The following is a 15314-nucleotide window of genomic DNA, read 5'->3' as shown; positions in this document are numbered from 1 at the left end:
TTACGATGTGGGATTTTAAAGTAAATCCTATAAGGAATGAAGAAGTTGTAGTGAAAATACCAGTTTCTCGAAAAAAATCTAAGTTCAAGGGGGACATAATTCTGGAAATAGTCTTGCTAGAGTATTTAACCTTCTCAAAAATGTCGAGTGATAATAAGAAAAAAGACAACATTTTTCCCCCTAAAAAATCTAAGTTCAAGGGAGGTAATACTGATATTTTTGTGCTAGAGTTATAAACCTTGTCACATATGATGTGGTTGATGACCAGAAACTTATATTTAAAGTTTGAAGTAAACACCTTAAGAAATAAAGAACATATAGTGAAAAAGCTGAAAAATTTAAATCAGAAATCTTGAAATTCAGGCTATTTGTTGCCATAGCAACCAGAATTCTCAACATAGGAAGAAAAGAAAAAGATGTGCATAATCTCCATACTGCCATCTATCCATATATCAAGTTTCATAAAAATATTTTCAGTACTTTTTGAGTTATCACTGGATCCAGTTTATGTGTTAAATTTGCCATATTTTCAGACTATTTGTTGCCATAGCAACCAAAATTTTCAACATAGGAAAAAAAAAAAAAGACGTGCATAATCTCCATACTGCCATCTATCCATATATCAAGTTTCATAAAAATATTTTCAGTACTTTTTGCGTTATCGCGGGATCCAGTTTTGTGGACGGACGGACTGACAGATGGACAGACAGACAGACGGACAAATGGACGGAGGGTAAACCTAAAGTCCCCTCCGGTTCAACCGGTAGGGGACTAAAAAGAAAAATGGTTTCCGGTCAATAATTGGAGTCAGGAATGAAGTATTTCAATGAAACTTGGTTTATTTGCAAGTTTATGTAAATACTTTGCTTAGGATTGCTTTTATGCCATGGAGGGTCAAGGTCAAGGTTGCTGTTAGTAAAAATAGAAAATTTAGTTTCTGGTCAATATCTAAAGTTTTGAATGACATAATTAAATGAAACTTGATGTGTAGCAAACTCATGCGAAGAATCGCTTTGGATTACTTTTGGGCTCTTCAGGGTTAAAGTAAAGGTCATTGTTACTAAAAATAGAAAATGGGTTCTTGTCAATAACTAAAGTTTGGAATAAGATATCTCAATGAAAAGTGGTGTATAGCAAGCTTATGTCAAGATCTTGCTTAGGAATTTGCTTTTGGGCCCCATAGAGTCAAGGTCACTGTTGCGGTCAATAACTAGAGTAAGGAAAGGAGGTAATCATTTGCTTTTGCCCCTTCCCCCAGAGTCAAGGTCACTGTTACTACAAACAGAAAAAAGTGGTTTCCAATCAGCAACTATAGTTAAGAATAAAATTTTGCGATCAAAATTAGTGGATATATCAAGCTTATGCTTAGCAATCTCTTTTGATTGCTTTTGGGCCCAGAGAGGTCAAGGTGATTTTTTGCGTGAAGAAGCACCTAGCTTAGGTCTTCTCCCACCAGCAAAGTTGGAAAGTAGCCTTATGACTTTTACAGTGTGAATTTAACTTAAAATGAAACAAGTAAACAATAAGAGGCTATATTGCATGCAAGAATGGATCATAGTCAGCCATCATTCTAGTTAGAAGCTAATAAAATGCATCAGCTGTTATTTCAGTAAGAAGCAATTATTAAAGGGTATAAATCGATATCTTATGTAATATTTTCTAAATAAATTATCAACAGTAAAATTATATTGGCTAGGTTCCATTATTATATGGTTGATTGCCGAAAAAGTTGTAACATAGAATGTCTCTGTTATTTAACACACATGAATAATATACGTAAACAGAATAAAATGTTCCGTAACAAAATATTATTTGGCTATTTTATGTAGGGTTTTATCCAATTAGCAATGACTTTGTGCATGCATCACTCGCTTTAAGGCAATTAATTGCACACAAGCATTTTGGAAGTATTCTTTTTTTTAAATCCAAACAATAATTTTTGCATCAGATATATAGCTTTATACACTTTGAGCTATCATTTCAAAATGTATCTGTCATCATTTCAGTGTGAAGAAGAGAGTAATATCAGCAATCATTTAATTGAGAAAGAGAGAGAAAATATCAGCAATCATTTCAGTGAGAAGGAGATAAAAAATATCACCCATCATTAAAGCAAATTATCAGCAATCATTTTAGCATAAAGGAGAAAGCAAATATCAGCAATCATTTCAGTGAGAAAGGGAAAGAAAACATCAGCAATCATTTCAGTTAGAAGGAGAAAGTAAATATCAGCAATCATTTCAGTGTTAAGGTGAAAGTAAATATCAGTCATCATTTCAGTTAGAAGGAGAAAGTAAATATCAGCAATCATTTCAGTGATAAGGAAAAAGTAAATATCAGCAATCATTTCAGTGAGAAGGAGAAAGCAAATATCAGCAATCATTTCAGTGAGAAGGAGAAAAAAAATATCAGCAATCATTTCAGTGTTAAGGTGAAAGCAAATATCAGCAATCATTTCAGTGAGAAGGAGAAAGCAAATATCAGCAATCATTTCAGTGAGAAGGAGAAAGTAAATATCAGCAATCATTTCAGTGTTAAGGTAAAAGGAAATATCAGCAATCATTTCAGTGAGAAGGAGAAAGCAAATATCAGCAATCATTTCAGTGAGAAGGAGAAAGCAAATATCAGCAATCATTTCAGTGAGAAGGAGAAAGCAAATATCAGCAATCATTTCAGTGTTAAGGTGAAAGTAAATATCAGCAATCATTTCAGTGAGAAGGAGAAAGCAAATATCAGCAATCATTTCAGTGTTAAGGTGAAAGCAAATATCAGCAATCATTTCAGTGTTAAGGTGAAAGTAAATATCAGTCATCATTTCAGTTAGAAGGAGAAAGTAAATATCAGCAATCATTTCAGTGATAAGGAAAAAGTAAATATCAGCAATCATTTCAGTGAGAAGGAGAAAGCAAATATCAGTCATCATTTCAGTGATAAGGAGAAAGTAAATATCAGCAATCATTTCAGTGTTAAGGTGAAAGCAAATATCAGCAATCATTTCAGTGAGAAGGAGAAAGCAAATATCAGCAATCATTTCAGTGAGAAGGAGAAAGTAAATATCAGCAATCATTTCAGTGAGAAGGTAAATATCAGCAATCATTTCAGTAAGAAGGAGAAGGCAAATATCAGCAATCATTTCAGTTAGAAGGAGAAATCAAATATCAGCAATCATTTCGGTGTTAAGATAAAAGTAAATATCAGCATTCATTTCAGTGAGAAGGAGAAAGGAAATATCAGCAATCATTTCAGTAAGAAGGAGAAAGCAAATATCAGCAATCATTTCAGTGATAAGGAAAAAGTAAATATCAGCAATCATTTCAGTGAGAAGGTAAATATCAGCAATCATTTCAGTGAGAAGGAGAAGGTAAAAATCAGCAATCATTTCAGTGTTAAGGAGAAATCAAATATCAGCAATCATTTCAGTGAGAAGGAGAAAGCAAATATCAGCAATCATTTCAGTGTTAATGTAATAGCAAATATCAGCAATCATTTCAGTAAGAAGGAGAAAGTAAATATCAGCCATCATTTCAGTGTTAAATTAATAGCAAATATCAGCAATCATTTTAGTGAGAAGGAGAAAGTAAATATCAGCAATCATTTCAGTGTTAAGGTAATAGCAAATATCAGCAATCATTTCAGTCAGAAGGAGAAAGTAAATATCAGCAATCATTTCAGTGTTTAGGTAATAGCAAATATCAGCAATAATTTCAGTAAGAAGGAAAGAGTAAATATCAGTCATCATTTCAGTGTGGAGATAAAAGAAATCAGCAATCATTTAAGTGTGACAAAAACATTTTTAGAATTTGTCTACAAATGACAGGATTGCCATCATGCTAGTTGTTTTACATATTTACTTTTTTCAATGACTTTTTGGTTTTGTATAATTATACAAATAGAGGATATTGAATGAGTGTAACTTTGATACTGAATTTCTTTGAACAAGTTGAATGAAATTATTTCATGTGAGCCTCTCATGCTCTGGCGAGCATAATACTATTTTATTCAATGAACTCAATAAACTCAGTGATGAACTTACATGAATTTAATATTCTATTTATCATATACCAAAAATTTAAGACAGTTAATGTAAAGAAAACATTTTTCATTAATGCGCCTAAAGTGTAAGGCCAACATTTTTCGCGTCTTAACGCTATGTTTATATACTGTAACCCAACGAATATTCGCGACCAATTAATATTTGCTTTATTCGCGGATGGCCACGAAGCGTGAATATTTGTTTGCGCGAATAAGTCCACTCGATTTCGCGAATAAATTGGAGAGAAATATTTATTTTAGACGTTGTTCATGCAAAGCTCCTTGACCGGATATATTCGAATTTTACGGGCACATGTTAGGAAGTAATGAATTGTTATGAATATTGCCATATATAAAGCAATAAAAACACAAACTAAGTAAACTACAAATGTACTACTATTTTATAAATATCAAAAGAACTCTATGTCCATATAGCAATCAAAATCATAATGTCCGTAACTTCCACGTTTACGCTTTACACCACTCTTTGGTGATACAATTTTAAATACAGCTTTGTTTGCCGCTTTAATCATTTTTTTTCTTTTCTGGTGTGCTTTCCAGATCATGATCAGGCAAAAGCGATGCTGAAACATCCCTGCATTCTGAGGGTTTATTTTTTATCAACCACCCTTTTAACGACATGTTTAGAAATGAAGACGAACAATGCGTACATGTACATATACAGAGAAAATGTTTTGCTGAATTGTGATCACAATTCACTTACCAATACAATATATAAGGCTAGCGTAATGTTAATCCCATTTAAGACACCAAAAATGACCTCAATTATTGAAGATTAATAGTCGGCTAATGGATTTTACGGCCCCATCGGACTTTCCAATCCGCAAATTTTTTTTTTGCGGAAATTAATATTCGCGAATATGTCCGACCTCGGCAAAACGCGAAAATTTGTTTTCGCGAATTTGGGTTACAGTAACGCAAATGACGTCACATCAAAATTTATGCACCACTGTGCAATACAATATTTACGAAGCCGCAAAATCGGCACAGGTATGTGATAAATTTATATTGTCAAAAGTATAAGACTGTAACACAATGTAATAAAATATAATAGTCCATTAAAAACAAAATGAAATTTGGTTGTATTTAATGGCCCATTCTCAGGGAAATTGTGATATCCAAGGAGAAATGATGAAAAAATAATAATCTCTCCAATCTTACTTATTAATTGTTTTTTCTCAGTATCTCAGATATGTCTAATTTGTGACTGAAAGTTTTTCATAATCATCGTATGCATTGATTTTTAGCTCAACTATAAAAAAATACAGGTATTGTTACAGTCATGTCGGCCAAAAACTTGTACCATGATCATATTAAGTTGTTGGTGTATTGTCTTCAAACTTAGCCACAACAACCCTTGAGACAAGACCTGTAAGTGGACCAGACTAAACTTGACCTTCATTCATAAATGACCTTGACCTTCAAGGTTGAATGTCTAAATTTTGCTTAATTTGTGCTGTTAGTGGCTATAACTAGTGATGTTCCGATTGTCACAAGTAGCTGATAATCAGTTACTGTTATGTAAAGCGACAATAATCACCCTCAAAAAATCATCTCGGAGACAATTTGGAGTTGAACAGGATCAATATGTGATGTAAACAATAGTTACGTTAATATAATGTGATGTGAATGTTATTATTTGACATCCATTGAAAAATAAAATGTATTTCGTAAAATCATGACTATACAAGGTTAAAACTGTTTTGAAAAGTGCTAAATGAAGCTCATGTTACTGGACATAATTAAGTGCCTTGGAAAGAAATGTTAGGTCCCTATTTCTTTTTAACGCGACTTTATTTAAAAAGTTATCGATTATGTCCCATCAGATTGAACCGATGATCGATTGGGACAAATTTCATCTGATTTCTATCACTAGCTATAACTTTTTTTTATTTTTGAATGGATTGTCTTTAACATAACATAAAAACACTGTGACCTAACTACATGGAACAAAGTTATCACCAGTTGTAGCACAATTCATTAATTTGACCTAAAGTCAACTATATACATGTATAACATTAAGCCACTAGACCAGAGGGTATATAGATTGCCCCTTCTTGTTTATAATTTGTTACCAAACAAACTATTCATCAGTATACATGTGTACATGTACTAAACATTTCAAGATAAATTGTAAGAACATTCAGAAGTTTGGTCTTTATTCAAAGTTAGTTTGTTAAAAAGCAAACAAAACAAATGTTGTACATGATAAAAGGTCATTTTTAGCACATACATACAGTAACTTTCTCTTTTATTTTTAAAACAGTTTTATAAATTCAGACTCGACTAGAATAATATGTTAAGTTAGTAACTTTATCCCTACACTACCTCACAAATGATAAATAGTTGACTAAATCTTGTAAAAGGAGATGGCATTTATCAAGAAAAATCTGTACATTATTTTTTCTTTTTATATTTTCAGATGGCACATTGATACATAAAAAAAATTATATTCATGTAGTTACAAAATAATAAACAAAAGGTCAGTCAATAAAAGACCTTTAATTAATTACCCGAGTGAAAGCTACAAGAGTGAGCAAATCTCTATGACCAAAAAAAAATATCCCTACAACCTACCCCCCAACTATTTTTTAGGTCTGTTGACCTTGACTCCAATCACCCCAAAAATGAAAAGAAGTAGAGGTCCCTGTCAGATATGAACATATTAAAGGGACTCCACCGAGTTTTTTTGACATGATTGGACTTAAAATATTTTTTCAAGATAAATGTACCATTTGATGTAGGTTAAGACCACTTATCCTTGTCCACAATTTCAGATCATTCGCGCACTTCGTTATTCAAGAATAATTATTCAAATTGTAAAAAATGACCCAAAATGAAAAGCGTTTAAACGTTTTTCACTCAAATTGGGCTAAGAAAAGCATAAAAATACGATTTTCAATTTATTTCAAAGTATATTTCTTAACTATCTTTGCATATATTTCTGTTTAAAGTACCCCAGCTCATTTACGTAATAAATACAAAAGTTATGATTTTAGGCTTTTAAACTTCAGTGGAGTCCCTTTAAATGTTTAAATGAAGGTTAATAAATGTAGCTTCTATGAGAAAATAATTGAAAAAAAAACTTGCACATTTATATTTCACTTGAAGCTTTATTCCCCTCTACACGTTATCCCACTTACCCACCCTGTTTATGCTGATAATAACTTGAGTAATATAAATATATACAAAATTTAAACATGTCTTTGACCAAACTAAATACATGTACATCTTTACAAATACTCGGACAGCCTTCAACTTTTTCTTTTCTCCATTTTTAGCACAGGTTTGAATGTATACCACAAAGCATGTTACATTATTTCTATGGGCTTCTTACTCATGGTGCATGCACTTGACAAATCACTCATCGGACAATAACTTGAAAAAAAAAATGAAAAAATAATCTGACATTATACTTAACCCTTACCATGTCAAATGAACTTGCCCATCTTTCAATATGAACTAAACCATTCATAGTTATTAGGGAAAATTTTTAAATAGGTACTGAGTAGCGAACAAACACAGACCATGATCAGGCAACATCGATTTACAGGCACTGGTCACATGGGTAGAATCTGTTGCTGTCTGTAGACCGAAAGTTTGGAAAAACTCTATAATATGAACATACATGTATATGCTATGTTTGATCTGTTATTTGAAAAAAGGGCGAAGTTTGAAGGAGGAAACAAATAAAATTCATAGAAACTTATTGATAGTGATTTATTTCTACCAACCGGATTTTAGTTCATATTTCAATCACAGATAAAATAAAGGTAAAAATTCAATATTTATTTGATTTTAACAACAACAACAACAAATTATCTTAGATATTGAAGTGGTTACAAAGGGGAATTAAAACATAAATAACTCCTTCACCATAAACCTTTTGTTTTGCATTACAATCTTTCAATACTCAAGTGTACCAAATAGTTTATTTAATGGATCAAAATTATGCTTATGTTTTGATGGCAACAATGTGCGATTGCATGGCATAAGCTGGTACTACAAACCAACAGATTTTAATTATCAATGTTAAGGGATATAAACTGTATGAACAATTCTGATTACAAAAAGTATGTCGCATGACTTTTTTGCAAAAATCATCCTGTACATGTTTAGCATAAAAAAATGCAAGTTAAACATGATGTAGATTTTGCATTTACAACACCAATAAGAGAGCCTTGAAAGCCCTAAATCGCTCAACTAAGAACCTATACTGAATAAGGTCATAAATTCTATGATAAAGAAGTAGGTCACTGGGTTACAGGTTAATAGGTCACATTCAGTGTCATACAAGGGCAGACTTTGATTTCACTTACATAAGCCTATCTGTGGTCCAAATTTAAAAATTACAGTTGGCAAAGTATGACATAGAGTTATGATGTCATCAGAATTGAATTAAAAGTTAAAATTTGAGGACCATAGCTTATAAATTCAGACAAATGTGTCAATCTAATTAAAGGCTATTACTAATATTTAAGGTGTTAGCATATTTTTTTTTTAAACAGAAAGTTTTTCTTTTTTGGTTGAAATGCCATTAGAGTTCATTCAGGAAGGAATATATGTCTGTGGACAACTTTTATCAATGAAACATACATAGCCGCATTCATCATCTTTCAAAGTAAAAATCAATGATGCATGATCAACACTGGGCAAACACAAGAGCTCATCTGGAGTCTTTTATGCTCAAATGAGTTAAAATGTCAAATAATTTTGATCAGCAAATTTTTTTTTCAAGCAAAAGCTGACTAATGGAAACATTGATATATTAAAATATTTTTGTGCAACATACAACTTTCTGATAAATAAACTGCTGACAAGAAAATGACCAAATAATGGTTAAAGCAATTATAACCTTTCAGCGTAATTGTGAAGATAAAATATAACAGCCCATTTAACCTGCTGGATTTTTGTAATGGATTTGCCCTGCTTTGAATTTGGAACAGTCCATTTACAGTTTAAGGTATTTTATTATCAAAATACAAAAACTGGACAGAACGGACATACAGATGGGTCTGGGTTTACACTTATAATACTGATGGCAAAGTCTACTTACTGTTGGTGCAGCAGTTTAAGGGATAAAAACATAGAGTACAAGGTTTTCATATCTTAAACGTTACTAATCTATCAATACATGTAGCTTACCATACATACGAAATATTAAAAATAAACCCAAAACTATAAATCTGTCAATTGTATATCAAAAGAATGCAAGGCGTGGAACTGTGGGTGTGGGTAGAAAAAATACATGAAAATCCACAGTATTGCTGATCCACAAAAATTTTCTTTTCTCAATAACAACTTCAATACACTTAAATTATTAAATATCAAAAGCACTTTAGAAATAAACTGATAAATAACACTTGTCCTACTTATAACCACTGGCTTCAAGTCATCCAAATTAAAGCACAAAATTTATGGATGGACTATCTCTTTTAAAACTGCACATTTGAAGAGTTCAGCACATTTCGAATAAGCAACATCGTTATTTATCTTCCAACGACAGTTGTAGAATTCTCTCGAGTTCTTCCTCCTCTTGACGACGCAGGCGCTCGGCTTCCTGTGTTTCCTGTTGAGACACTAAAAGGGCGATACGCAATTGTTCATCTATATCATTAGGTCCGGTATCATTCCGTTCCTCTCTTTCGGAGTATTCTGGGATAGGTTCCGATACAATAGGTCTACCTGACTGTAAGGCAATACTTTCTGCTATGGCTCTGAAACAGTACATGAATGATGAATAATACTGACGATGGTTTAAAACAACACAAACTGATCATATGTATGAGTGTAATAGTATACATGGAATACATTTAAACGGTATACCATTTACAAAGTATACCGTTTTATCCATCTAACAAGTCACTGCAATTGTAGGACAGGTTTGGTTCATAATTTTTGTGTACTTTTTTTATTGACTTTTTTTCCCCTCTCAAACACTGGTGATAAATCTCCGGTACTCTTCAGTGAATTATTTCAGACACAACCAGGCTCACAAGTTAAACCATCGACGTTCCATAAGTAGAACCACCAACATTCCATAAGCTACCGGACTGGATCTGAACCCACAGCATTAAGAGGCTAGTGGTCTGATGTCAAAGAACATAACCATTTGGCCATGGCCACACCTTTACTTCAAAGGTAGATGAGTAATGCGTAGCTTTGAGTCAAACATATCCATATAAATACCTATTATCTTTCTTATATAAATATTGTGACTATTTCATTTTTTTTTATCATACTGTATAGGTATATTTATTTTATTTGAAAAACTTACTGTTGCAACATCCTCTCTTCTTGCTGTGCTCTCCCACGTTTTGGCCGAGATTTTTGTAAGGCTTCATAAAAAGTCAACTGAAATAAAAGTTTAAGTTAAATAGTCACTGCCTATTAAAACATAAACATGTCCGGACATTCATAGGTCAGAACTAGTACAGAATTGAGGATCAAATAGTTGATTCTGGTGTAAAATTCAGAAAACTTGGTCAGTATTTATATAAAAATCCAGCGAAATAAATTATCAGAACTGGAATAGAATCCACTCAAAGTAGGTCAGTACCGATAAAGAATCCAGAAAAGAAATATCAGTACTGGATAAGAATAAAAAATATATATTTGTACTGGTAAAGAATCAAAGAAAAGTATGTTAATAATTGTACAAATCCAGGGAAAAATGAATGTACTGAACTGTACTGTACTGTAACAGTATCTGGAGAATATATAACAGTACTGGAATCAAAAATACAATAGTACTTGTAACAGAATGCAAAATAAATAAGTTAATACTGAAACAGAATTCTCTATCTAGTATCTACCATATTTGTTCTTCTTTAAGACGGACCACTTATAAGACGCGGGTCCTAATTTTGTCTCTAAAATGGCACTTTTGCTAAGACCCTCTTATAAGATGGGAACATTTTTTTAATGAAAAAAAAAATAGTACTGCACCTCAGTTTTTATGGAAAATTGTCATAAATTATGAAAATAAATTGAGAGATCTGGTGAATGAATAACAATTTTCTCAAAGTCAAAACAAAGTAAATAGTGTGTTTACATTAACCTGTTCATCTTCTGTCCCTGCTTCCATTAAACTTTGTTGTATGGCAAACTGTAGTAATTCATCATCCTCATCACGTAATCTTTCATGATGGGCATCACCTAAAAATAGTTACATTATCTATAAATAGTAACATTATCATTCTAAAAATAGAAACATTATCTATAAATAGTAACATTATCTATGAAAAGTAACATTATCTATGTATAGTGACATTATCTATGAATAATAACATTATCATTCTAAAAATAGTAACAATATCTATAAATAGTAACATCTATGAATTGTAACATTATCTACATACAGTAACATTATCATTCTAAAAATAGTAACAATATCTATAAATAGTAATATTATCTACATTTGTATGCGTGTAGCCTAAGAAACATTTCAAATTGGTAACAGAAAGATGCAAATGCACCTGGAAAAGTCACAACCTTAGTGGGATTCAAATATTCATTTCTCCACTGGTTTACAGGTAATTAATCACAAGCCTTCAGACCACTGTGCCAAAGACTTGATTCTTTGACACAGTTGTCACAGGTTGTATTTAAAGAAATCCAATAAGTGTCCATTAGAAGTATTTTCAATAAATAGTAACATTATCTATGAAGAAAAGCAGAAGAGCTAAAATTTATCATCAATAAAATTATCATAAAATCTATAAATAGTTATATCATCTACATGTATAAACAGAAATAGTAACATAATGTAAAACATGTCTTCTTATCTCATCTTATCACTACAACTGAATATGAACAAATAAAAAAGTTTTTTCTTTGTCAAATTATACACATTTGTAATTGTTTTATCAATTATAATATCGCAACAAAAAGATAAGATTTTTCCAGCTGAAACATCAACAGGTTGACCATTAGTTTAAACATACTCATTTTCAGAAAAAATACAGTCAATGATAATTATATATACAGTAACACTTCCAACTGATTCAAGTAATATATGGAATGGTCAAATCACAGAGAAAGTTTTGTGGTTTACCCATCGAAGGAAACCTTGCTAAGCCTCTACATGTTTTAATCCAGGGAATTGTTCTCTGGGTAGATAAACTACCTTTAGTAAATTATCAAGATAGCTTTCTCACCAGGTCGGGCAAAATCTGATTTTTAATTACTTAACCTTTTATCTAAAGCATTTCTTTATTTGTCTCTATGATATTTATAAAGAACATTCTATCAAAATTTCACTTGTCTATACAGGCTGTGGAACAACCTTGGCAATACAGACATTTGATTTTGCCAGCCCTGGTCTCATATGTATTCAGAATTCAACATCCCAGAAGTGACAAACATTTGGCCACAAAGCAAATATTATATGTAAATTTTTTTCCATCCTAAATAAAAGCAGAGTTTTGAAATAAGGTAAATTTTGAAAAAAGTCAGTCAAAAACTGCCAAATTATGGACTAAATTCTGAGAAAAATTAAGTATGTTATGCTGTTGGGACTGATCTGTTTAAAGGAACCAAGTAAATAAGGAAAAGTGTGATAAATTTGTATATAAAGATCCAAGTAAAAAGGAACACAGCACTGATAAGTATATTATATATAATTTCTCAGTTTATAAAGGTCACTTACCTAACTTCATGTAGCCGGGAGGCGGTTCAAAACAATTATCTTCTACAGTACAACTTGTAAAGCCTGCATCCTCTAACATAGACACGCCATCGACGGGAGTGTCTCGTGCAAATATGTTACCAAATGTGATCTTTGCCGTTAATACATGGAATAATGGAATTTCTAAAAACACAACATTTTAATTATTAGATAACATTATAAGTGTAGTTTCAATCATTATTATGAATCTCGAATTTGATCCAAAAAATCAAATAATATTGTACTTTCTGAATAATGTATGAGATAGCTTGAAAACTAAGTAACATGAAATAAATATAAATTTGTCTGTGATAGCTTTAAAGGGTATAAAGCTATATGTAATGAAATATGTTTATATTAAGGAAATCAATATTTACCACTCATGAATATTGTATATAAACAGAATAAAATGATCCAGAATATATTTATGCTGCTCTTTTAAGTAGAGTTTAATTTAAATCATTTATTAATGGTTTTGTGCATGCACAGAAATATTAAGAGGATATTTTTTCGTTTGAGTGAAATATGGAATATATTTTCACGAAACATGATAAAATGCCACATATTTTCACGAGCCGGGACGGCGAGTGAAAATATGTGGCATTTTATCATGTTGAGTGAAAATATATACCATATTTCACGAAAAACGAAAAAATAACCTTTTTATTTAATTTCATTATCAAAGAACAATGGTAATACACCCCATTGCTTGCTACGCAACTGCAATTGTACAGCGCGCAGTAATATGTTAATGCGTCTTGTTTTGCACGCGATATTTGGCGCTATATTTTGTGACGTCACGTAAACAACTCTTAAACGTCTGTACAGCATTAATAACTGAATTAAAAGATATTGGTGTTCGGATTTATTTTCTTAGTTAGACCATTTTCTATCATTCTAGATAGTTTTCAAAACAAAAATTCAACAAAAGTTGTTTTGTATTTTCAGATTTTTTCCAACAAAATGGGCGAAAGAAGTTCCCTGAAAAATAAATATGAGTTTTGACTCCGCCCACTTTCATATTTATATTTGATATTTATTTTTAAAAAATATGAAATATATTTGACTGATATAGCACCATATTTCATGGGTAAAATTAAATATACAAACATATTTCTTTCATTTTGCTAGTATTCTTTTTTTCAAAATTCAAATCATAATTTTAACAGTCGATATATATAGCTTTATAAACTTTAAAATAAAATGAATCACTTTGAAAGAAAATAAATCTTGAAATTTAAATAAACTTCTCACCAATTTTGATTGGAAATCCTGCAGGTAGCTGCAACGTAATAAAATCCTTCAACTTTTTAAAATGTGCATTACTTGCGGCCATTAAGTCTATAATAGGCACCACTTGTTCCTGTAAGGAAAGGGGGTATGTTTCACAAAGCCATAAAGTGGCTTTAAATTTTTGAGTTTTTGTTGTCAAATCCGATGGCCGGCCTACATCACGCTCGCCAAGATCTATCATTTTATTGAAATATTCCTCTGGCGTAATAGAGCACGGGTTGTTTGACATTGTTGTGAGGTCCTGTAAACAAAAATAAAAAGTATTCAGTGCACTTCGTATCAAACAGACAACATTGAAAAAATAGAATGTCAAGTCAGAATGCCTATATTTATCTGGCTTAATAAGAAAGTCTATGAATTGAAAAGGGTTATATACCTCCAAATGTCACGTTTATGTAAGTAAATGTCACACTCAAAGCTTTGAGATGTTTTGATATAGACTATGAATAATAGTAAATGTAACACTTAAGTTTTGAGATAAGAAATGCATACTTCATTTGAGGCATCATTTGTACAAATCTCAAATACCTACCCCATTTGAGGCATTTGGTGTTAAAATTTCAAGTACCTTCCCCATTTGAGACCCCAGGTCTTTAACTCTTAAATATTTATCCCACTTGAGGCCTCATGTGTTAAAATCTCAAAAACCTTCCCCATTTGAGACCCCATGAGTTAAATCTCAAATACCTATAAAATTTGAGGCCATATGTGTATAAATCACAAATACTGACCCCATTTGGGGCCTCAGGTGTTTAATTTCATAAATATATAACTCATTTGAGGCCTGGTGTATAAATCTCAAATACCTACCCATTTCAGACCCCATTAGTTTAAATCTCAAATACCTATCTAATTTGAGACCCCATGAGTTTAAATCTCAAATACCTACCAAATTTGAGACCCCATGTGTTTAGAAACATTAGAGGCCCTTTGTGTTTAAATCTCAAATACTTACCCCATTTGAGGCCCCTTGTGTTTTACTATGTTCCTCTGCTACTCCTAGGAATGATTCTATTGGTGTTTTATTGTTCTTTTTACATTTTTCCTTGTCTTGTTCTGTTAAATGTTCCATGCGAGTTTTTGTGACTAGTTCTACATTGGATGCACTAAACACCTGTAAATGAAAAAAGTTTCTTTTAAAAGCATTCATCTGAAAAAAATATATGCCATCTTCAAAGTCTTAAAAGGATGAACAATTTATACCATTAGGCAAAATTGTGTTTAAATTGATGATTTTTTGATAGTTATAATGCACTGAAAATGATTTAATATACAATTTGCCTGTGCATAACTCTGTCCA

At 31.7% G+C, this 15314-nt stretch overlaps 1 protein-coding gene across 2 annotated transcripts; it reads right to left on the bottom strand.

Annotated features, from left to right (window-relative positions):
- Positions 1-9323: 9323 nt before the first annotated feature.
- LOC132759505 (ankyrin repeat domain-containing protein 13D-like) lies at positions 9324-15128 on the bottom strand (the record flags this gene model as incomplete). Of its 2 annotated transcripts, none has more annotated exon segments than XM_060751326.1 (6): positions 9324-9770; positions 10331-10407; positions 11108-11211; positions 12704-12865; positions 13976-14255; positions 14970-15128. In XM_060751326.1, coding segments are annotated over 6 exon segments (1014 nt in total), but the record flags the coding sequence as incomplete, so codon positions are not given.
- Positions 15129-15314: the final 186 nt, after the last annotated feature.

The sequence above is a fragment of the Ruditapes philippinarum genome, unplaced genomic scaffold (genome assembly GCF_026571515.1).
Source record: "Ruditapes philippinarum isolate M1 unplaced genomic scaffold, ASM2657151v2 ctg4267_1_1_1_1, whole genome shotgun sequence".
Lineage (NCBI taxonomy): Eukaryota > Metazoa > Mollusca > Bivalvia > Venerida > Veneridae > Ruditapes > Ruditapes philippinarum.
This window is presented reverse-complemented; position numbering and strand designations above follow the sequence as displayed.